Raw genomic sequence first — 23,632 nt, 5'->3', positions numbered from 1 at the left:
ACCCTTCTTTGCAGCCTCCAACATGAAGGGCTGCTTGTGCCAACTGATCCTGCCTTAAAGCAAGCTTGGATCACCTGGGAGCTACGACGTTAGTAGAGGGTGGATGGAGAGGGGCACGTACTTCCCTCAGCTGGCTCCTTGTTCAAATACTGCAGTACTGAGTGTTAGAAGATTATGGGTGGTTCAGGTTGTCAAGAGAGTCTGTGTTCTGTAACTAACATGGACTGATAGTGGGTTGGGTTTGAGGTTTTTGCTTTAGTTTTTTTTGTTCTGCCTTTAAAAGCCCCAGTACTTGACTTGCGTAGCCTAATTTATTCCTAGAAAACAGATCCTCTCCATTGACTACAGAAAGAGAGCAAAGCTTTAGCATCTCTCTGCATTTCTGGCTGCATGCAGAAGGGGAACAAGGATTTTACATGTTAGCAAGGCAAGATGTTCATTTAAATACACAGCTAAAAATAGTTCTGCTCAGCCATGTTCTTTTTGTGAAATGCAGATAGTAATCCCTGTATAAACCTAGGGTTTTGGAGAGCTGCTTCCTGACAAAGGGGGGATTATTTTGTGTCCTATGGCAAGATTTGTTTTCTCATAATTCAACTTAGTTTTTTATTATCTCTAGATGGCGGTTTAGGCCTGCATTTTTAGAGAAGCTCAGCTAAATGGTGAACTCTCAATATGAGTTGTTGAATTTAAGAAAAACTTTATTGTTCTTAGCATTTTAATTACTTTATTATGATTAATAGTCTTTTCTCTGGTATTTCTTTTCTGTAACACTTCAGTTGTCTGAATCCTGCATCCAGTTAAAAATTTTCAGTTGTCTCTTTATTGAGTTTCTCTTAATTTGTTCAGTTTTCTGTGTATTTCTTACAAAGTATTTTGTAACAAAATGAATAAGCACTGTAATGAGAAAGGTTAAGGGAATTGAAAGGATTGCAGACTGGAGTGTTAACTACTCCAGCAAGCAAGAACAGCATGTGTCATGTGAATCTGCTGGTTTCCTTGGCTTAGTCTGTTCTGTGGTGAATGATCTTTTTTTGATACTAAAATGATAGAAGGATCTATAGCATGTGAAATGTTTGTACTGTCAGAAAATGTATAATTATGGTCTCATATTACAAAATACTTCAAAATGTCTCCCAGACTGTACAGTCTAACTTAAGTATTTATACTATATAAACGCCAGTAAACACAACATGAATGAAAATGCCAAGTATCAAACAGCATGTTATATTCTTATGACTGATTAAATAATGTGTCCTTTTGCTGAAGTTAGGCTTTTGAAGTATTTGAGTATAGCTGCTATTAAATTCTGATAAATCTTAGCATTTAGAGATAATACTATGAAGATACATAGGAAATAATCTTAAAGTGTGTTATGTTGTGATTAGGTTAGGAGAGGAACTCTGATTTTTGTTTGTTTTAAAAGAAATATGTATGCCAAAAGCACTGGTTTTTTTGTTTCCCTCCTTTCTTGGAGGTAATGTTTATGTAGCCATCCACGCCAGTGTAGGAATGCATCGCATTTTTTGAAGTGGACCAGTGAAGAATTCCAACAGTGACACATGCTTTTGTTTGAAGTATGTTTAGGGAAAGAATTCCCTAAGACCATATAGTTATGATAAAGACAAAGTTCCTGTGTAGGAAGACACAGGTGGTTGTAATACTTCCTCCATTAATAGTGTAGAGGTCATACGGGTTTTCTGGAGTTAATGCCATTTCTTCTGATTATTTAAGTAACTTCAAGGTTGGTGGGTTTTTTGGGTTTTTTTTGTTTTGTTTTTTGTGTGTGGTGGGTTTTTTTTTTTTTTTTTTTTTTATAGAATGGTCTTACAATATGGTTGTCTCACCCTGGGTCACAACTTCCTCTGTCCCCTATCCTCAGTGAAAGTGTAGAATTGTTGGATATATTTCTGGCAAAATTCAACTTTTGAAAACTGTTTGGAGAGACATACTCAGATGGAGAACTAGATCCCCAGAAAAGCATTAGGTGGTGAGCACCAAGTGTTCCTTCAGTTAGCTTTTGGGTTTCTAGTCTCCAGTGTCGCATTCTCAGTCCTGGCAATGACTTAAAAGACTTAAAATGGTATCCAAAATAAAAGTGTAGAAGTGGTGAGCTAATCAGTAGGGCAATTCAGAGAACAGGAAACTATTATAAACATCGCTTTGCAGCAAAGGATTATTATCAACTTTGCTTTACAGCAAAACAGGATGTCGGCACCATATTCAGGTGTTTCTGAGGGAAACTGGAATATGCATCTTTCCTTTCAGAACCCACAGCTTGTTGCTCTCCAGAGAAAGCACTTCACTGCTTTTCTTTTGGAATCAATGGGGCGTCATCACTCTATCTTTCAACACAGCAGGAGTTAAAGGTGCCTTTGTATCACAACTTTTTGTTTAGGATGCACACTCAACCAAGATGAGCTTTGGTTTGGTTTCCTTGTGTGCTCGAGGAATAGAACTCTTGACTTGATGAAATAAGAAAGACAGTATTTACTATGCCTTTAACTGTATTCCTATGTTGCATGTAAAGGAACTTGAAATTTCTGCTCTAAGCACAGATATATTCATGTCATAGTGTTGGTTTTTCCCCTGTCTGTAAACTTTATGCATGCATCATTCCTCAGCCATTTTATGCTGGAATCTGAAATAGCCCCACACTTATAATCTTTCCAATTACTATATTTACTATTATTTTCCCACCAGCATGTATTTTGCCTGACAAGATTTATGCACTCCTATGAAAGAAGTTGATATATACTGTGCCAATGTGCACAGTGATGAAATATGTTGAAAGTCAGTGCATTCTGCTTAAACTGATGCTTGACTGTGCAGTTAATAGGAGGGGAAAAAAAGGTACATTAAATTTTATGTGGAAACAGAAAGGAAAAATCTAGTGGATGGGCTTACTAGAAATAACACGAAAATTGCAACACTGTTTGTTGTAGTGTAACCGTATCAAAGTATTAGAAATTCAGGAATGACAATGAAAAATTTTTGTGGATATTTAAGTACTAACCAACAGCAGTTTCTTGATAAAGGAGATGCTTAAAGGTGGAGCTGACACTAAAAGGTTAGAAACTTGGGTGTAGGAAACTTTTGGGACATTTAAATTTGTTTCTTTGTGAGTTTCTCACTGAAAAGTATGTTTTTGTGAATTTCAGTTCTCTACGATATGGAGACACAAGGAAATAAGCTTGTAAATGAGATGTTACTGTTTGAAGAAGGTAATTGTGAATCGAGGTAAAAATCAAAGTGATTAGCATAGGAATCAGATCTTAATTACCTTAATTCAAGAATTATCAGGAATTTAATATATAAGTTTCTTCATAACAAGTGGAGTTAGTTGTACCTGTATTTTGATTCTTTCGAAAGGTTCAAAAAAGAAATTTTTATCTAAACTTCTTCAATGTATGATAATATTTTATACTTACTGATTTAATATAAATTATGTTTAATTTAGTATGTATTAAAACAGAAATACATTCTGTATATGTAGAAGTTTTAAAATATTTACATATTTTAAAGCTGTTATAAACATTTTATTTTAGGTCTTGCTCCTGCAAATATTTATATACCCTTAAACCAAAATAACATGAACACATGGACTGAAAAGTGCATCTGTATACATCAGTTGCAAACCAACATACAGATGTGTTGGAAGGGTGGTTTAAGCCTAATGGTAATGTTGTTATTTTATACTTGCTTTTCTGAAAGAAAGTCATAAATACAACCATACCAGGCCTGATATGCGTTCCTTTAACCCAGTACTCTGTCTGCGATGGTGGCGCGCAGTAGTTGATTAGGGAAAGATGCAGAAAAAGCATGAATGTGTTGGGATACAGCCACAGAAAATGCTTTCAGCTTTTTTTGACTTGAGGACTTCCAAAGCAAATGTGGCACTGTGGCTTTATTTTTAGTAGATACAGATTGCATGGTCTTAAAACAGAAAAACCAACCCAAAAGAACCCCATGTTCCTTTATCACACTTCTGGAAAGTGGGGGGAGGTTGGCTATGTTGTCTATGCCTGGCCTTCCAATGTGGCCAACTTCCTTGGCACAGGAAGTTTTGGATGCTGGAACTAACAGGTTCAAAAAGCAGATGAGTGAACTCCTGACAGAAAAATCTATTGAGGGTTATTAAACACAAAACCAGCACTCTTGCTTAGGAAGTTGCTGAGCCTAAAATTCTTGAAGGCTGTAGTGGTACAAACTTTTATGTCTTCTCACCCTGTCCTTAAGCATCCACCTTAGTAATGGAGAGAGGAGACTGGACTAAGTGGATCTTTGATCTGACCCACTAAGCCTAGTCTTGTTACTTGCGTCTTTGCCAAGCTCCATTTTGAATTTGCAGTTACGACCTCTGTGAATTGAATAGGACCAAGTCTTTATTGCCTTTAGCAGGAGTATATTGGCCCATTTTTCAGTGTTAAACTTAAGCTTCCAAAAACTGGATCGTGGAAGTATTAGCTTTATGGAAAATAATGGTGTTTTCAGTTAGATGTGCCATTATTGTTGTCTTCAAACGAAATAATTAGGTCATACATTTGGCATGATGCAGCTGTCTTGAATATTTTTAAAACTAAACTGCCGTATTATGTCAGTTAAAACATTCATTTTAATTCTTTCCAAAAAATGTGATCTTTTACCCTATTTTGTGATCTTCTATTACACAACATTAATGAAGAACTTCAATCAAAGCGTGCATTGCTGTGAAGATCTAATGGATCAGGTTTTTAACCTGTTGTCACTGCTCACATGATTTGAGACTAACTGGGTCTTTTGTAACAGTTTCTGGATTTGCCGATGCTTGTTTTGTTATAAGGCCAGCTAGAGTAATGCAGTTTGTCCTGCAGAGCTTTGTATGCTTTATGTATATGTAAAGCTGAGAAACTTTCAGGTTTTACATTGCTGTCAGTGAAGTGAGAATCTTCAAGTCTGGGTAAAAAAAGGTCATTTGAAAAAGGGTTCTATTTTCAGCTGCATAGTTCCAAACTCATTGCAACCTTATTAGGTTCACTTTGATAAGTGGAAACTTAAGTTTTCTTAGGCTTCTGAAGCACAGCTTTGGTTCTTAACAACAGGAAAAGAAGAGTTGCAGTTTTCTCAGGGTTGTCTTTTGTGTGTGTATAAATTGTTATTTCACTTCTGAGAGTTAGGAGGTACACAATGATCAGTGTCCTAGCAGAGTGGTTGCTTTGTTATATTGACTTTTGGGGTGGTCTTGTTAGCTTACTTCGATTTTTGTTTTTTAAATAACTTGTTGAGAAGCCTGAAGGTTAATATAGATGCATGTCCATAAATCTCCAGAAATATATGTTCAGTATGAATGTGTTTTAATGTAAAAATGGGACTCTTGAAAATCCTGATTCCACCCCACCACCCCCCCTCCACCACCCCTGAAATTTTTATGTGGTACTTTCATAAAGCACTCCCAGCTGTGCCTAAACTGTTTCACTGTGATCTTTGCACATTTTCTACACATGACCTGGATGATGGGTTACTGTTCTGGTCTCTCAGTCTCTCCAAAGCCAATGAAACTTAATTAGAATTTAAGGCTCCTGAATCTATTTTCCAAAGATATAATTAATTTGTCATGTACATATAAGCAAATTTTTACTGTTCGTAGCAAAATCTAGGTCTTGAAAGAGTTGGCCTGTATATTACAACATATGCTTGTTGTAAATCCCTTCTCAAGTTTACAGTGAAAATGGTCTTCAGTCTTCCAGCAAAGACAAAATATAGTCTCAAAAATAAACAGAAATATAAGTAAGCAAATGATTACTTTTTTGTTGCCAGGGAGATGCATAATATGCAATTAAGCTAGCTCAGCTAAGTAGTATTGAAAATGAGGTATGTTACTGAGCAACATATGGAAGGGGGAAGTATATGTGAGAAGAACCCCATGCAAAGATCAAGTTAAAGTTGTAGGGCAATTCTGGTGTAGTATCATGTATACCACCTGTACATAACTGTATCAGATGGTATTATCAGTTGACAGATTAGTCCTCCTAATTAACACAGTCCCATCCTAATAAGTTATTTCATATGCATGCTTGTGTTTTTACTTTATTTTTGTATATAAATGTATGTATTAAAACTCGATTGAAGTGCCAAGTACTCCAATTTATTTGGAACAGGGCTGTGGGCTGACTTTTTTTTTAAAACAAAGTAATTGTGCAACTGGATATACCTGAATATGGTGCGGAATCACACGCTATGGTTTAAGATACGATCTTACCTATTTTAGTAAAACCTGTAGACTTTATGATCTGGCATATCATTTTGTCTATGTTAAAAGATATTTAACAATATTAAAAATATGCTTAGTTTGAAGGAGTAAAGTAGGTCAGCAGTGATTCTTCTTATAAATTCTTCATTGTAAGCGTTCTCTAATGGGACTAATGAATAAATTATTTTGATAGCTATTTTAATTAGAATTGTATTTTACTGTTAAATTGTATCCTCTGGATAAGAGAATTAATTTGTTTTGCCATTTTTGTGTTATTTTAACATTCTCTAAATACAATAGCATTGTAAGTTTAAGCACCCAAAATAAAGCCTCAAATTAGGCATACCTTTGCAGTGTTATGTATACATATGATTAGCAACAGCTTTTGCTTTTTTTTTCGTTTTTTGGTGGGATTTGCTGCTTCTCAAAGTTTCTTGCTTATTCAGAATGGAGTTGATCCTGTGTTAACTAGGTCTACAAGCTGGGTGTTGAGTCTAGGCTGATTATTCAGACTCCTTCTATAGTCAGTGGATAGAGCAACACAAACAGTGTAATTAATCCTGTCTGAAGACAGGTATCAAAGTGAATTGTCTTTTGAGGAATCTGATCCCTTTTCACAAAGAATGTATAGAAGCTAGTTTAGGATAATCACAAGCACTTGTCTGCTTCTTCAAAGAATGCAACCCCTAGGTGTAGCTGTGTCTTTGTAGCAGCAGTTTATGTGTCTCCTTTGATATGTTACTATGGTGGTGTTATCACAGGGGATTTCATTTGGGCTTTAGAGGGGGAAGGGTTGAATCACTTAATGCTTCTCTGCATCGTTTTGGTCATCTATAACGTGACTGTAAGGATTCCTTCTAGGCACCTGTGGAGGATCTGTGATTTTAAATAATAATAGAATGAATCCAAGCCTGGATCAGTAGTAAAATTCTATAATCTGCATAATATTGTTTCATTGGATGCAGTTTGGTTGTTAAAGTATGGGGAGGGAGGATGCAGGGAAGGAAGGAGAGAATAAAAGGCCGCTAACAGGAAGATTTGAAATAACACTGTATTTCTTGATTTAACTTGTGCATTTCCTGTTTTTTAGCTCACAGCATTTTATTTTTTGAAGTTGTTCAAATGTTGTGCATGTGTTATGTAGGAAAGCAGTAAAAGCTATACCAACTTATATACTATCTTTTGTGGAGCTTAGCAATGTTGCTCTCTCCTACTCCAATTAACATTAGCAATTAACACCTTTTTTATTGTGGGGTTTGCATTTTCCTTCATGCTTTGTTTCACAGGTACTTTTTAAAATGTCTTTTCTTAGCTAACTGTGCACCACCGTGCCAAAATGGAGGGATGTGCCTGCGACCTCAGCTTTGTGTGTGTAAACCAGGAACAAAAGGTAATTCCTGTGAGGATACAGTCATGCAAGATGCATCTTCCACTGGAGGCCGGAGCCCTGTTGTTCCCCCGTGGCCCATACCCCAGCAGGCTGCCCAGCAGACCTTCTCTCAGAAGGTGCAGGTCCCACCGAAAGTTGGCCCTATGACTCAGATGGCATTCACCATCAAGCAGAAGCCTCCTGTTGGGTTACCTCAGCAAATGCAACCACAGTAAGTGTTTTCTTTGCTTTCGAAGAAGTCCAGTATGTTAGATTTATAAAACATTGTTCCTTGCAAGTGTTTTCAAATAATCATACTCGGAAACTTTCGCAGATATTTTTTTTTTTAAGAGCTTTTTATTTTAACTGTCAGACTTCAGTGGATTTTTAAACTTCTATTGCTTATGAGCCAGACCTCCTCATCTGAACTGAATATCCTGTAATATCAGTCAACTGTATTTTCCTTAGATTGACAATGCTGTACTAATTTCAGAGGAGTTATTATTAATTTACACTAGTGACTTTTTGAGTTTAGCCTCAAACAGATTCTGGCATGGAATTTCAACACCTTACATAACTGAGGAGAGTAAGATTTGCTGCTTGTGTTGTGTTCTGGTTTCTTTCTTCCATTTGCATTATATATTCTTTTTTAAAATAAATGTGTATGGCTCTGCAACAAGTGATACTTCTGCTTCCTTGCATTTGAGGTTCAGGATTGTATCTGCCTGTCATAGGTAGCAAGGAAATTCCCCTCTTTTTGGAGAATTTCTTCTCTGCCTCTTCAGTAGCTGGTGATTTAGCCAGACTTTGATATTACATTCATTAGTTTAAATACTTCAAGTGAGTCTGAAATTTCTATAACTATAATGTTGTTTTTATTGATGTGTCTGACCTTAACTTGTTTCAGGGCTGCATTTGATACAGGGGAAGGGAGGTGCACAGGAGGGTAGCAATCAAGTTGAATGTGGACAGTTTTAGCTGTCTGCAGCAACTACTGTCCTTCCAGTTTCAGGTGAAGTCAATGACAAAAAGTCTTTCTGTCCTGTAACAGGTGTTGCTTTTGGATAGCTGTAATCAGGGTGCAGCCCATCTTCTAGCCTCCAGAGCAAGATAAGCAGGACTGGGAAATAAACTGTGTTTTCCTGTGCCCAAAACTATAAAAACAAACCTGGAAGGGTGGTGTGTGATTATAGGAGGCTGCACCAGAGTAGTTATACGCTCCTGGCAACAAAGTACATCCTGCCACCCCTCTCCAAAGCTGCATCTGAGAATAGAGATCACTGGGCACTGCCAAAGATGTTTGATGTTGTCTGGTAGCCTCTTTATGAGCTTCTTTCTTCCTAAACCGTTCCAATTCCTTTTACTGTTTTACTGTTGTCCTAGTTCATCTAACAGTGGAGCCACAAGTAAAACTGGGTTCATGCATGTCTTGTGTAATAGGAAGAGGAACTTAACTGCGTTCCCTTGGAGTTCCAAACCCTAAGCCTGTATGTTCTTTGGGAAAGGTAGAAGGTGGGGCACGGTGGGCTTTAGGAACATATACATCCACAGTATTCAAGGACAGAGAAATTTCTACCCAATTTTAATACTTTGTAGTATTCTGAGCCCAGTTTCATTCCTAACAGTGAAGCAAGAGTTATTGAAGTGACTAATATGAAGAGGAAATTACCAGTAAAATCAGCAGGCCTTTTTCTGCTCCTTCCCATCCAGACCAGCAGGACTGCTAATCCTTAGCACCTGGCTTGTCTGCTTAGCCCCACAAAGTGTGGTACAGCAAATCGGTACAAAGAGGCCAGACAAATCCTGGCTTATCAGTACTGATTCCTGTAGAGTGTACTGTGTGTCTTTTTCTTCCTCCCTCCGCACACAAGCATTCTCAAGGAGTTGTTCTTCCTGTTGTGATAAAGGCCAGTTGTCCAAATCGGGTAGTAAAATATACTTCAAAAAAAGAAAAGAAAAAAAAAAAAGAAAGAAGAGAATGCAGTTTGTTCTTGCCTGAAAAAAAAATCCGTCGTCTTCCAAGCATTCTGAAACTGTGCATAGGAGTCTTGTGGCTGCCTCTAGAGAAGACTTATTTTCCATTATTCCTGGAAAAGCAGAGTCGAGACAAAGGCTTCCTCTTGTATGAAAAGAGAAGATGATAAACTGATATTATTCTATGCTACTATGTTAGTTGCCAGGCTGTGATGCTCAAAGTGTTTCTAGAGGGTACCTACAGCATGTCGTGCTTCACCAAAATCTCTGTTCCTGCTTGCATGAGACAATGTCGCAGACGTAGAGGAAGCAACTTCAGATTAACAAAACCCGTCATCTGTTATCTGCTGTCCAAAGTGCCTCTGCACACTTCCATAAGCAGTGTTAATCCAGGCAGGCTTTGTTGTTCATGTGACCCTTTTCAACTTAAGGATTTTCTCCTAGATGTAAAGGGACCTTTTCAGGCAGATAGGACTATTAGTCTTTGAGATCACGTGAAGATAAATCTATTTCAGCCACCTTAATAATAGAGTGGGAAAATGGAAAAACTGAGTCTTTGGAGTCATGAGAAAGCCAGCCTACAACCTTGGCAGGAGCCAGACATAGGAGTGGGAGATGGAGAGGAAATGGGCTGTTTTACAAACCAAAGCAGTCGTATAAAGTGCAGCAGAAGAAAGTGGATGTTTAGATACAACTGTTGAAATGAATGCTAGCAGTAGTTCTCGTGTAGACTATTAGGACAATTTACAGATCCTTCTGAGGTCAGGTCTCTACCATTGGCGAAGAGCAAATGGGCTAGTTCTTGCTTCAGTTCCTCTTTGACTGTCTTGTGATCTCGTATGTTGTGTGAGGCTGCCCAGATATTTTTGGAATGGCCTTTTTCTGTTCCCACTCCTAGAAACACAGGGAAGGCTACGGCAGGAGCGGAATCATCCGTTGTCAGTGTGGTTGGTATGCTGATCCTACTGCTGCTATGCAGAGCTGTCAAGGACTGGTGAGAGTCAGGGCAGAACCCAACCTGAAACACCAAAATAAGCTCCTAGAGAGGCTTGTCTCTGCCGTGCTTCTGTTTTGACATCCTCTGTCAATTTTTTCTGTTTTGTATATGAATGCAACTTTTCCAACTTCAGTCATCAAGATGTGTTCTCACATGTTTTCTTAGGATCATGGTGGCAATGATATTTAGGGAAGCAGGGAATTAATTTATTTATTCCCAGAGATCTTTTTTTGAAGAATATGGTGCTGAACAGAAGGAAACCTGGAGAGAGGTTAATTTCCTGGAATATCCTGGATTTAGAACACAGGCACTTAGCACTAGCAAAGTCTGTCATAGCCCTGGGCTGAAGATGGATACCATCAGGTACAAGGTCTCATCTTGGAAGAGTGTTAGCAGAAGATGTTTTCATTTACAGCCATCAACAAGTGGTGTCTCAGTAACAAAAATCTGCTTCTTATTGGAACCTATTGGGAATTCTGATCTCAATAACAGACGTGCTTTGTGGTCCTGAATTCCTGTGATAGCTCTCCAGTAACTCCAGGTGTCCCTTTCACATCTCATTCTCTCACTTGTTGGCAACAGTATAGCTCCAACAGCTTGATTTTCTGCATTTACCAGCTGTGGGAGTAGAAAATACACACTTTTTTTAAAAGGGAACGTTCTAGTACAGTTTTGGAAATGGTCACCAGAAGGAGTATAGCATCAACCAGCTGGAGCTCAATAATACACTGAAGTGACACAGCATTGCTCCTTCAGCCTCTTTTGGAGGCAGTTGTTGATGAAGCTTGAAAATTTGCTTTTTCATTGGGCAAAGCAAAGCCCATCAAAGGAGAGGTGGATGCACAGACTTTAGGTGACAGATTTTGACTTACTGGTGTGTCTGATGCACCTAGAAATGTTTCCGAAGAGATCCCCTCCAAAACTGTATTCCTGGATCACTGGGTCTAGTCCCACGCTATTACAGACAGGCATATCACCTGCTAATTTTAATGAACTTATCAACCTGTGTCTTAAAACTGTTTTTTCCTTCTGTTCAAGGATGTAGTATTTTTTCTAATATTTCCCCAATTTTTACTAATTAATGTGAGATTAGTGTGAATTTATATTGAAAAAAAAAATGACTGGAGAAGAATTGGGCATGCTGTTGTGATCCTACTGAAATCAGCAGTGTAGGACAGTAGTAACTGAAAATGGAATATATTCTTTACATAATCTACAACTGTAAGTCATATATTTACATATATATGTAAAATAATCTGTAGAGATTATTGACTTCGTGTTGTACAAACTCTTAGCTGAGGTTTACTGCAAAATATAAGAGACTGCTCTTTTAGCTATTTCCTGTCTTGCATACTAGTTCTTTTTTGTATCTTTGACTGTATGTAATTTATTTTTTAGAACATGTGGTTCTAAGACTGGTTTATGTGATGACTGATCAGGTGACGGTCTAAAAAAAGACTAGAGAAATGTTTTTTGAAGCTTAATAGCTAGTGTGAGAGTAAATATTTCTGGAGGACATCCATTTTCATCACCGTTATGATAGATTTTGGTACTAAAGATGTACAGAGCAAGTGAAACTTCAATACTTTTTAGTTCGAAGAGCCCTGCACTTGAACTTAACTGTAAGGTCTGTTTAAAAATACTTTATGGAAGCTCTTGAAGAATATTGAACTTCTGTCCAAAAAAGACCTTTCCTTTTTGAAAAAAAACACAAAACCAACAAAACCCCAAAAAACCCAAAACATTTTGAAGCAAAGCAAGGACTTTGGGGTAATGTTGGTATTAGAAGCATAGGAAAACTTTGGTTGGAAGTAGAGGCAATCTGGTCCAACCCACTGCTCAAAGTGGGATCACCTGTAAGAGGTTGCTCGGGGTTTTGTGCAGATGAGCCTTGAACATTTTCAAGGCTGCAAGGTTGGAGATTTCACAATATCTCTGGGCTCCTGTTGCAGTGTTTGACCACCCTCAGGAAAAAAATTCTCCTTGTGTAGTTGAAATTTCCATTGTTGCACATTGATTGTTACCCTTTGTCTTTTCGCTGTATGTCTCTAAGAAGTCTGGCTCAGTCTTCTGGCTCAGTCTTCTCTATGTATTCTCATGAGGCAGTTGTAGATTGCAATATAATCCTCTTGAGCTGCCTTTTCTTAGAGCTGAACAAACTCATCTACCTCAATCTCTCCCCATATGCTACATGCTCCAGTCCCTGATAGTCTTGCTGGCCCTCTGCTAGACTTACGCCACTGTGTCACTACCTTTCTTGATTTGGGGAGCCCATAACTAGACACGGGACTCGGCATGCAGTCTCACAAGTGCCAGATAGAGGCAATAATCATTCCCTTGACCTGCTTGGCTATGCTGTTGCTAATGCAGCCCAATATACGATTGGCATTCTTCATGTGGGAGCGCGCTGCTGACTCATGTTCAGCTTGTCCGCCAGGACCCCCAGATCACTTTTTGCAGGGCTGCTTTCCAGCCATTTCAGCACCAAACCTGCACTGTTGCACAGAGTTGCTGTATCTCAGATACAGGGCTTTGTGTTTGCATTTTAACATTGTGAGCCCATTTATCCAGCCTGTCAAAATCCCTCAGGCCTCTAGTATAACAACCACTCCTCCAAATCAGAATTGTCTGTATAATTGCTGCGACTGCATTTTTACCTTTTCTCTGGGTCATTAATAAAATTGTTGAACAGTATTGCTCCCAGTATCGATCTCTGAGGAAAACATATAGTTACCCACTTAACTTCCTGTAAGTTGGATTTGTATCACTGAATACCACCTATTCAGCCAGGCAGTTTTTGAACCCACTTTATAATCCAGTTCTCCATATTTTACCAATTTTTACATAAGGAGACAACTGTGTCAGACACCTTGCTAAAGTCCAGGTTAAAAAGATTTAACATGTTCCTTTCATGCACTGAGCTAGTCATCTCATCACAGAAGTCAAACAAAACCCAAGCAAACAAAACAAAAAAACTTTAATCCAAGTTAAAACTACAAAGTCTGTGATGACTTCTTAACTTCTGAAAGTTGTAGTTCAGTTGTTTTCATTCTCTCTTGGTGATACTCTTTCCCTTCAAAGCCAGGAACTTGTATGATACACTGCCTTCTTTCTTCAGGAGGAGAGACCATCTCTTCTCCTGGGCTACAACAGGGGAGCTGGAGCTGGAAGCAACTGAATAATTGTGATATCTTAGAAAATTAATATTTTTTATTCTAGGCAAAATATTCTATATTAATATTCTTAAATCTGATGTTTCCTGTTCTTGGTGCAACTTGGGGTTTAATCTGTGTTCTTAGGCACATGTGTGTATGTGTGCTCATGGCTGATACACCTAAGTGTGTACCTGAGTATATTGAGTGTATAGAGGGGTCTGAACAAATCCTTGAGTGAGCCATGACTCTGCTGTTAAGATACCACCATAGGCCATTACCTTGGGCTTCAGAGCTGTTGTCTGTTAAGTCATGGGCTATTGGGTTCTGCCCTCCTAGAGCCCAGTGCCATGGCTGTTTGATTCATTCTAAGAAAAGAATGTCTAAATCCTGTGAGCTTGTATGAGCACCATGTGCTTTGCAACATTGGGGTGTTACTGCTTCTCAGGCTTCAAAATTTAACTCCAGTGGTCAGAGGTGAGGTTTTTCCAGCACTTCTTGAGCCCACTGGTTTGTGTCAGAGAGGTGGAAATCTGGCAGCCTGTCTGTAGCGTTAAGATGACGACTGTATCCCTTCAGTATAGGCTTCTAACATGTAATGAACTCATGGTGTACTTGTTACAGGTTCGCTAATGCAAGGTTGCTCCAGGGAGAATCAGGAAAGTTAATTTCCTGTTGTGAACTATTTGGGGGGGATTCTGAGGTGCCTTTGCACAATGCTTTTAACAAGAGACCTGCTGTAAGGAACCGTAGCATACCCTATTATCCCTCAGGTTATTGATTTCTTCTTAATTGACTTGAAAAACACTTATGCGGGTCAGTTATCCATATTGTCCTGTAAGGCACATTCCTTTTGAGAATGTCAGTGTAGCCTCCACTCCCACAATCCCAGCAAGTTGAACGCACTCTACAAGGTAAACTCATCTTTTTAATTAACTTGTCATCAAGTTATTTTCTTTGAGTAGTACTGGAATATGTTCATGTTAATGTATGTTAATAACAGCAAAATAGAGACATAACGATTTAGGCATAATCTATGTGTGTAGAAATCATTGCCTTTGCTTTTGAGGCACTGCTTTTCAGGAAAGTAAATTACTTCTAAAACTATAATGGTGTCTTCAGCTTAGTTGAAAAGAGGACTGTAAGCCACTGTTCCAAACCATAGTGTTCGTAAAATGGTTTTTTTCTAGCTTAAAAAACCTGTGTACCTGGCTATTCAGTGTTTGCATGGGGATGTGTAGCGAGGCCTTTAATGAGGAGTTTTCAGTGTTATTTCTTACTGTGTTAAGAACTGGTATGTTCTCTTCCAATGTGGCTTTTCCAGTTTTTTTTAAATTGTACTACTATTGAAACTTTTACCATTTATCATCAAGGAATTATTTCAGGAGATGTTGGGATACAATCGGAAGAACTTGTCGTCTTTGCCATGGGTTGCTGGGGACTGAAGGAGCACAGCTTTTCACGGATAGTATGACAGTGTGTTTTCACTTTTAGGGAGGAGCATTTGTGTTGCTAATTTGGTTTGACATAACATTGTTGTCATGTGGCAAAAGGTCTTTCTAGGCATTCAGAACATTTACTTTTTTAAAAGGTTGCTCTATTAGCAAATGTTTGTGATACCAAAGCAACTATGCAACAATTTTATACTTGACTGAGACTTGTTACCGAAACAGGTAAAAGTAACCCACTCAGTTTAAAGTTTGTTCCTGTGCAACAGTGGTTTTTATAGGATGTGGCTGAAATAAAAACAACATTGCGAGTAGCCATTTCCCTTGGAGCATGTATGGTCAATCAGCTAATGGGAATCACTTTCATGTCATTTTCATTCCCCCCACTCTTTAGAGCTATGGGAATAGACCTCAGTAGGTTGATTTGGAAAACTAATTTCTATTGTCAAAATACATGTTTACCTTTAACTTCCAAAGGAAGAAAAGCAAAGTGAGAATAGGGTTTATTACTAATTTCAGGTATAGAAATATGATTTAACAGTATTCTGTCTTTAGAAAAATCTGGGTGGTTTTGTTTAGTGTTGTAATGATCAAATGATCACTGAACCGGTGATGTTTTCCTCCATTTTAGGTATATTGAATTTGGAGAAAAGGCTTACTACATTTGCAGATGTGTCTGCCTTTGGTCCTTGTATCAGTAATCTTCTTTAATATTTGATCTTTGGCTCTTTAAAATAAAATTAGCTGCAACTATTAGCATGTCTTGGTTATTAGTATAACTTTTGGTGTTGTCTTAACACTTCCAGTCTATATTGAGAATTCATTCTTAATAACCTTATTAAATAGATAACAAAGACACAAAGAACCCTTCCTTAGGGGATTTACTCAATCTTAGCATTTTGTTAGTGTAGCAGATAACTCGATGGTTCAAGAATCTTAATTCAGAGAGTAATGTGGGCTGGCCTTAGACAAAGGCAGACCTATTTTCAGGATTGGGCTTGTGTGGTTAATTACAAATGCTTCATTGATTTCTCATCTATGAATAGCCTGTTCTGCTCATGATTTAGGAACCCCAAGAGACATACTTCTTCTCTAGTAAACTTATTTCCTTCTTCAGTGCTAGAGTCTGAATACTTCACTGAGAAGCAGACTTTTTCCTACTGGGAAACAGTTTCCACTTTACCTAAGCTCCATAAAGGTTATATATGATATGTATCCTTGTACTTTGATAAATTCCTCCCAGGAATCCAAAACTGTTGTTTTACACAATGTGTAATCAGTTGCTAATCTAACCACAAAGAAGGAGGTTTATTACTCATGTCGTCTTACATTGAAGTTTGGGTGTTACTGTTCGTCAGTATCTGGTGAGAGAGATAATTTTTTTTTAATGACTGGATTTAAGATATGAGTGTAAATGGTGAAGAACACTAGGCAGTTGGAGAAAGTGGGATCTTCTGATGTTAATGTTCAAATATTGATTGAGACATTGTAACCAGCCAGTAGTCTATTAGAAGGACTCTGCAGTAAATCCTTGTTGATTTCCCTCTATAGCAAATTTTCCCTGAATTATCTCATAGGGCCTTAGAGGTAGGTGTTGGAGGACCAGAAGGTGGACTGTTGGCTAACTTGAAGTGTCTAGCATAGGTAGTGTTGTATGTGAAGATAAGTCTGCTAGTGTGCTCAGAAGTTATGTAGGCAATTGAATCATGACTACTTTGAGTTAAGCAACTTCCTACAGTAAGCAAAGGACCTACTGTTATTCAGAAAGGACTCTTTATATGTGATATATTAGGAAAATAAATACCTCCAGACTAATAGCTCACTGAAGCTTTGTAATTATTAAAGATAATTTCTCTGTGCTTGAAAACAAAAGGAAGGATCGTTTTGGCTGTGGAGACATGGAATTTCCAGGGTAAAGGAAGTATTTGCAATAAACCAGCCTTCATTACAGCTGTGTTTTGTTACTAATGCAGTTTATAGCTTTAAAAATATCTCCTCCAGACATGTGTACAGGAAAAAAAAAATCTTTTCTGATAGGCTTTATCAGTTATAATAATTTTTTGATTTAAAGTACTGTCTATACAGAAAACTTATGCAGCTGAGGACAGACTTTATTAAAGCCCACAGCACCACTGGAGGATATTAAAAGGAATTCTTTGTCAGTTTGGATGCTACGATAAATGATGTTTCAGGTTTGTCAGAGATTTTTATAAGCAGTTTAAAATTGGTTTAAAAGAAAAGACTGCTTTTGGATATTCTGTGCGTTGGCTTTGTGTTTTCTGTTTTATTAAAAAGTCAACTGAAGATGCAATTCTATATGTTCTGTGTCAGAATTTCAAAGGCAAGATAGTCTGTTAAAAGGAGATAGACAAAAGGAGTACATACTATTATGCCATTGGGCAGTAGGTGGCAAGCTTTGCTTTTCCTTCTACTTAAGGTTTATTTTCATATTGCAGAATGCCAGAATTTTGAAAAGGGTGGTTTGAATTCACTGGAATATGTCATTTATTGGCAGCACATTTCTTTGAGCCATCTACTTTGTTCATTGTGTATAACTGTCTTTCTGTTGAATGCTGAAGTGAAGCCCCTCTTCTTCAAAGGACAGAAGGACACAAATGAATACACGTGAGCTCAGTTGTATTCTCTGATGGCTTCAGTAGCAGATTACTAATACACAAAACCATATGAGTTGCAGTCACAGTCAATCCCAAATTATTTGGGATCCTCCTGTTCAACTTCTATTGTGGAGCACAGTACAGCGGGGGGGAAGAGGCCACAACACCCTCTTTTAACACATTTTCCCAAAATGGGACTTGGACGTCTAGCTCTGTAACTAATAACTGAAAAGGAAAAACAGAATGTTTATGTTGCCTTTCTCCTGACGTGTTGTGTCCCAACCTGTGTCCCAGTCTGTCTGTTCCTGCCCTGCCCCCACATCCCCCCCATGAATAGCTAGTCTGGTGTAGTTCTCCTCACAAACCCAGCCTGCTCTGCTGATGTGTAGAGTCAGGCATGGGGACGGTAAAGCAGCAGCACACTGCCTAGCTAAAACTACGGGCATGTTAAGAGGGCAATGCTTGAGTGCTTGTCCTTAGGTACTTTCTGTTGTGGGTGACTGTTAATACCCCTTCTCTGCTCAGACTTCTTGCCTAGACCCAATCACCTGACATCCAATGAATTAGCAGACAGCTCTATATCTGTACCAAGGATACAGGGGGCACAGCATCTCTTCTCCTGTGCAGTTCCTCTCAGCTGTTGTCCAGCTTAGACATCCTCAGCTGTTCTCCAGAACATATTTTTACCTGTTAACCGAGTTAATTCTTCATTGAGTTTCCTCATAGTGAGTGAGTTAGAGTTCTTCTTCCTTTGCTATTAAAGTTTTTTAAAAATTTGTTCTGGATTAAAAAAATTACATCCCCCTCATTCTCTCTCACTCTGTACTGCACGCACTTTATAATAATTGTTCTGAGGAAGATCAATGTCTTGGATCTTCTTGATCCCAACTTAAACATATTAATATAGATAGTTGTTTAATTATGTCATCCTAGAAATTCTAAAACAGTAATTAACATTTTTTTTTCTCACTATTGCAGGGCATTCTGCACAGGGGTCTCCTTGTATAAATAGAGGCTGCATAGGAGTTTGCATTTTTACTGCTGAGGCTTTGTGTCCTCACCATTCCTAATGAAGGTCAGAAGCATTTTTGGGACCAGTGATGTGGTTCTGAGCTGTCAGTTGAGGGCATGGTTAACTTAATTGCTGCAGCAGCACTAGGCATACATAAAGGATCTGTGGCATCAACTGTTGTTAAGAGCAGTGTTTTAAGATTCTGATACTGCAGCTCTTCTCACTTCTGTAGTCTTTGGCAGTGCTATCGATGTATGTGTGCTAGAACAAAAACTGGTTCAAAGGTAGTTACTCATCTCTTTGTGCTGCCAGGCACCGAGTCAGCCCTCAAGAACACCTCCATTCATCATTCTAGGGGAATGTAGTCATCGGGCTGCAGGAGCTGAAGTCACTGTTTAGTTGAAATGGCTGGTCTCCCTCAGGACTGGGATCACTTGTGTTGGCGGAGAATGTGGAGATGATTTTTTGATGACAATTATATCGGTCTTAGTCCTGGCGACCTTTTGAATAGTGCTGGTGCACGCTTCAGTGCTAGTCCATAAGCTAACAGATAATTTGTAGCTACCTCTGTTGAATTGAGTGTTCTTGCTGTTAATTGGGTTATAACAGACCTGGGTCTAAAGACCATGGCCTTACTTAAGTGTGGCATGAAAGGTAGAATAATGTGAATTTATTACAAAATAGGCTAGTCATTTGATAGATCCTTTTAGTTCATAGTGGTATGAGATTTGGGCAGATTGTTATGGCAAACTGCCTTGATGGAAGCCTTTGATGTTTTGGTGGACAAAGTCCAGTCTGTTGTTACAACTTGTTTCTAAGACCTTTTGGATGTGAACATTTGTGATTTTTACCACACCTGTTTTTGTTGAAATCTTTGGGGCTGCAAGCATCCAGTTTACTTATGTTGAGAGTTCAGCAGAGACTCCTTTCAATGGACTGGAGCTAGATAGCATCTGGCCATGTCAAGTACTGTGCACATGCAGTGAATTCTCAGCAGTATATTGACTTACATCCCCCAGAAAAGCAGAGATATCTTGGAAAGAATTTTGAAAATATAAAGTATCACCATTGTACCACCATGCAAGACATTAATGAGATTCAGCTGCTGTGTCGTACACTTTGGATTATTGACGTTCCTGAGATGATGCAGCCTACCTTTGCATGAACAACTCGTTTTATCCACACTTGAGCTATCATCTAGTGAAGTGAAGGTCTTGCAAACAGGTGCCACAGGATGTTGAGTGTTTTCATTAGTATCTTTGACAGAAAAAGGCTTCTCAGAAATAGAATCTCTTTTTGATAGAGACTAAAATTATAGGGAGCCAACTGGTATCTCAAGCCAACCAGAGCTTATTCCAGACAGGAGGAGGAAGCTAATCTGTGTGGTGGCAACAGCCAGTTGTCTTATGGTTTTATGTGGCTATGTAACACCGCTTGCCTGAGTAAAGCATTTGGTGCAAGAAAAGGGTAGGCAGTGTTGGAGTAGGATCAGGGAAATTGTTGCCTGGCTATACAGTTGTACAACTTTCTCTACTAATCGCATCTTTAGTGTGATGGAAGGATCAACCAAATGTGTGTAGGAGAGTCTGCCACCCCATCCCCTGTCATTCAGCCATGACTTAGCTATGTTAGGAAGCCAACACAGACAACCTTCATTACACTGAAAGATAAAACATCTTGGCCAAGATCCCGGTCAGTCTCCAAGAGCTCACAGTGTTGGATTGACCTCTCCAGGCACTGTGCATGGATTGTAACAAACTTACCAAAAACATGTTCCACACCAATGGTAAGGCAAGTTAAACCCCATCTAATTTTTTTTTTTTTTTTACGAAAGTTACTATATTCTTCTCCATTGGGTTCTGTCATGCCCAGAGTACTACATAGTAGGCAGGTAAAATCTTGCTTAAGTTTTAGAAGTTTTGGATGAGAATTATCTGGTCTAATGAACTCTTGGTGTTGACTGTCTCTTCTGTCACTTTCTCTGTCCTTCAATTTGAAAAGGATCCTGAGAATCCCTCACTGAGAAAGGCATAGGAACCTTTCTAAGCTCCTTCATGATGAACACAGATGGGAAGAATTAATTGAGATTTTCTTCTTTGGCCTTTTCTTCTCTGTGTGTTTCTTTAATACATTGCTTAATTGGGTCTAAAGACTTCTGGAGAGTTTTTCAGTTCATTAACTTTTTTCAACTAGCTTCCATTTTATGTTCATTCTCCTGTTTTGAAACTATGAACCGCTGTAGCAGATCTTTGACTTTTGTTCCCCCTTCAAGGATGTTAACTCTAAGCAAGTTTTGCTCACTCTTGCAGCATCTCTTCAGTGGTAACATTTGAATTGGATCCTGTACACAGGTTAGGCCAACACAAGATTTTATTCTTTTCTTCTGCGTTCCTGATGAGCTGATACATGAAGATGATGTTAATCACATCTAAAAATTTTGTTTTGCTGTTGTTTGGGGGAATTGAAATTTCACATTACTGTTGTTTCCTGTCTTTGTAGCTTCAGTGATATGGTAGCTGTCACCATCTTAGGCAGCTAGTAATATAGTCCTAATGCTGTGTTTCCTCTACTTTGCATTTAAATTACAGTTCACAGAGATGTTCTGTTAGTGCTTGATATGGTTAATTTGCTGATCTAATTTGAGAGGCTACTCTTTGAGAAGTAGCATCACTCCTCCACCAGGTGGTCTGTTTCATATCCAGGATATTTCATGGACTTTTTCCCAATCCTCCCATTAGTTTTCCTCTTCCCAAGGTAGGAAAGATTCCTTCCTAATAAATCTGTAGAAAGCTGGTCATTCTTCTCCATTCTATTTCTTGAACTTGTAATGTTTCATGTAGAAGCACAGGTACTTATGATTTGGTTGCCTCCTCTGTTAAAAAGCATACAGTTTAAAAAGCATAGTTCTGTTTCTCACTGTTACCTGTTTAAGCGTTACCAACTTTTGCTTTGTTCTAGACTTGAGTGCGCTGATTTCACTAAAAGTGACTGCATCATTCAGAGCTGTATACTTTCTTTCCCAGTCTCCAATTTAAAAATTCTCCTATGATATTTATAAGTGCCATCAACCTAGTTCCATTAAGCTTTAAATCGAGTTGTGTCTTCCATAGAGCTTTTTCTGTTCCAGTTTCTGACCAGTTTGAAGTCCCCTGCGTTTATACCATTTCCTGAGCTATGCACTGAAACTGTTGACCTCTCTGGCACCTTGTTAGTGCAAACTTAGCAAAAGGTGTCAAGTTCTAGAGCATGAGGCAAATGCGCTATCATTTGGCACTTTCACAGTATCACAGAGTGGTTTGGGTTGGAAGGGACCTTTAAAGACCATCTAGTCCAACCCCCCTGCCATGGCCAGGGACACCTTCCACTAGACCAGGTTGCTCAAAGCCCCATCCAACCTGGCCTTGAACTCCTCCAGGGGTGGGACATCCACAACTTCTTTGGGCAACCTGTCCCAGTGCCTCACCACCCTCATCATAAAAATTTCTTCCTACATCCCTTTTTCGCTTTAAAACTATTGCCTCTTGTTCTTTCAATAGCTAAGGTCATGATAACACAGAAAAAGTAAATGCATCTATATAATATAAATGATTCAAAATTATTTTTATAACACAAAGAACCTTAAGAATTAGTCTAATTAAAGTTGTGGTACAGGAAACAGTCAACCAAGATCTAAACTTACAGGCTGTAGGTAGCACTCCTGTCTTTACATCAGCTTCAAAGTTAGAAAATTTACAATCTTAATACATTTACAATTTTTTTTAAAAAGTCTTACTGTGATTCCATATCCCCCCAGGAATGCTGCTCAGCTACTTTCTGAACCACACTCCCACATCACCTTCAAGCAAAGTTAATACTTTGGTAATCATCTTCAGTGATCACCTCTGGATGGCCACATCTGACTCTAGAATCCCTTTAGCTTTACTTCTTAAAGTACTTTTAGAATGTGCCTATTTTGGGAAGCATGAAGTTAGACTTACTTACCTTTGTATGGGTTTTACACTGTGAGAGCTCTTTCCTTAGACCTTATTACATTTTATAGCCTCTATATGCTTCTGGAAAACATAGCAATCAGAGGTAAACCCTGTGCAATTGCTGAATACTCTTATCTTAATTACTACTTTGATATGGATTCTGTTCTGGTTTCTGCATGGTGGACAAAGATGGTTGTAGAATTGATACCACTGTCAAATTAGTAATTATGGTGAAGCAGAAATATATTTATGTATTTATTTACTGGAGCAAAAGCTCTGGTGTCTCTCTTGCTTCCTGCACTAGAACCTTGAAGCTCTAAAGTGGAGCACAACCACTGGTCACCACAGTCTCAGCTGTGCCTCCTTACTGCTTTGAGCAGCTTTTGTTGTTGTTATATAATGCCTGTTTGGAAATTCCAGCTGTTGCACACATGCAGATCCTTAACAAGAAGCCAACTCCCCCTTGATCCCCCCCTTTCACTATTCCAGCAGCTTTTCACTGCAGAGTATGTTTTGCATCCTGAAGTATTTTCCTTCTGTTGCACCCTGGAGGGCTGTATCTATAATTTTTTTTTTTCTTTGATGGGCTATTTAGAAATCCAGTGAATTCCTAAAATGGATTGTCTTTTGATGTGCTTCTGGAAGTGAGATTAGAAAGAGATGTCGTCAACAGCTGTACACTCGGAACACTTCTAGTGGGAATGCAGGTGATGAAGACTGAAGAGAATGAGGTTGTAAAAGGAAAAAGAGGTGTATAAATTCAGTAATTTCTTTTTTTTTTTTTTCATTTTTCCCTTCCTTTCCCCCCATTCATTGCCAAATTCTGCTATTATTGAAAGAGTAGAGGGGAACTGCTAATTCTGTG

At 38.5% G+C, this 23,632-nt stretch overlaps 1 protein-coding gene across 7 annotated transcripts in view; it reads left to right on the top strand.

Annotated features, from left to right (window-relative positions):
- Positions 1-23,632, top strand: part of LTBP1 (latent transforming growth factor beta binding protein 1) — a 204,459-nt gene that overhangs the window by 8,590 nt on the left and 172,237 nt on the right. For 6 of the 7 annotated variants that reach the window (XM_030035532.2, XM_030035533.2, XM_030035530.2 and 3 more), the window contains exon 3: positions 7,542-7,830. The exons of the other annotated variant lie outside the window; for it this stretch is intronic. In XM_030035532.2, the coding sequence (XP_029891392.1) occupies positions 7,542-7,830 (289 nt within the window). The remainder of the gene's footprint in view (positions 1-7,541; positions 7,831-23,632) is intronic. 7 annotated transcript variants of the gene reach the window in all.

The sequence above is a fragment of the Aquila chrysaetos genome, chromosome 13, assembly GCF_900496995.4.
Source record: "Aquila chrysaetos chrysaetos chromosome 13, bAquChr1.4, whole genome shotgun sequence".
Taxonomy (NCBI): domain Eukaryota; kingdom Metazoa; phylum Chordata; class Aves; order Accipitriformes; family Accipitridae; genus Aquila; species Aquila chrysaetos.
This window is presented reverse-complemented; position numbering and strand designations above follow the sequence as displayed.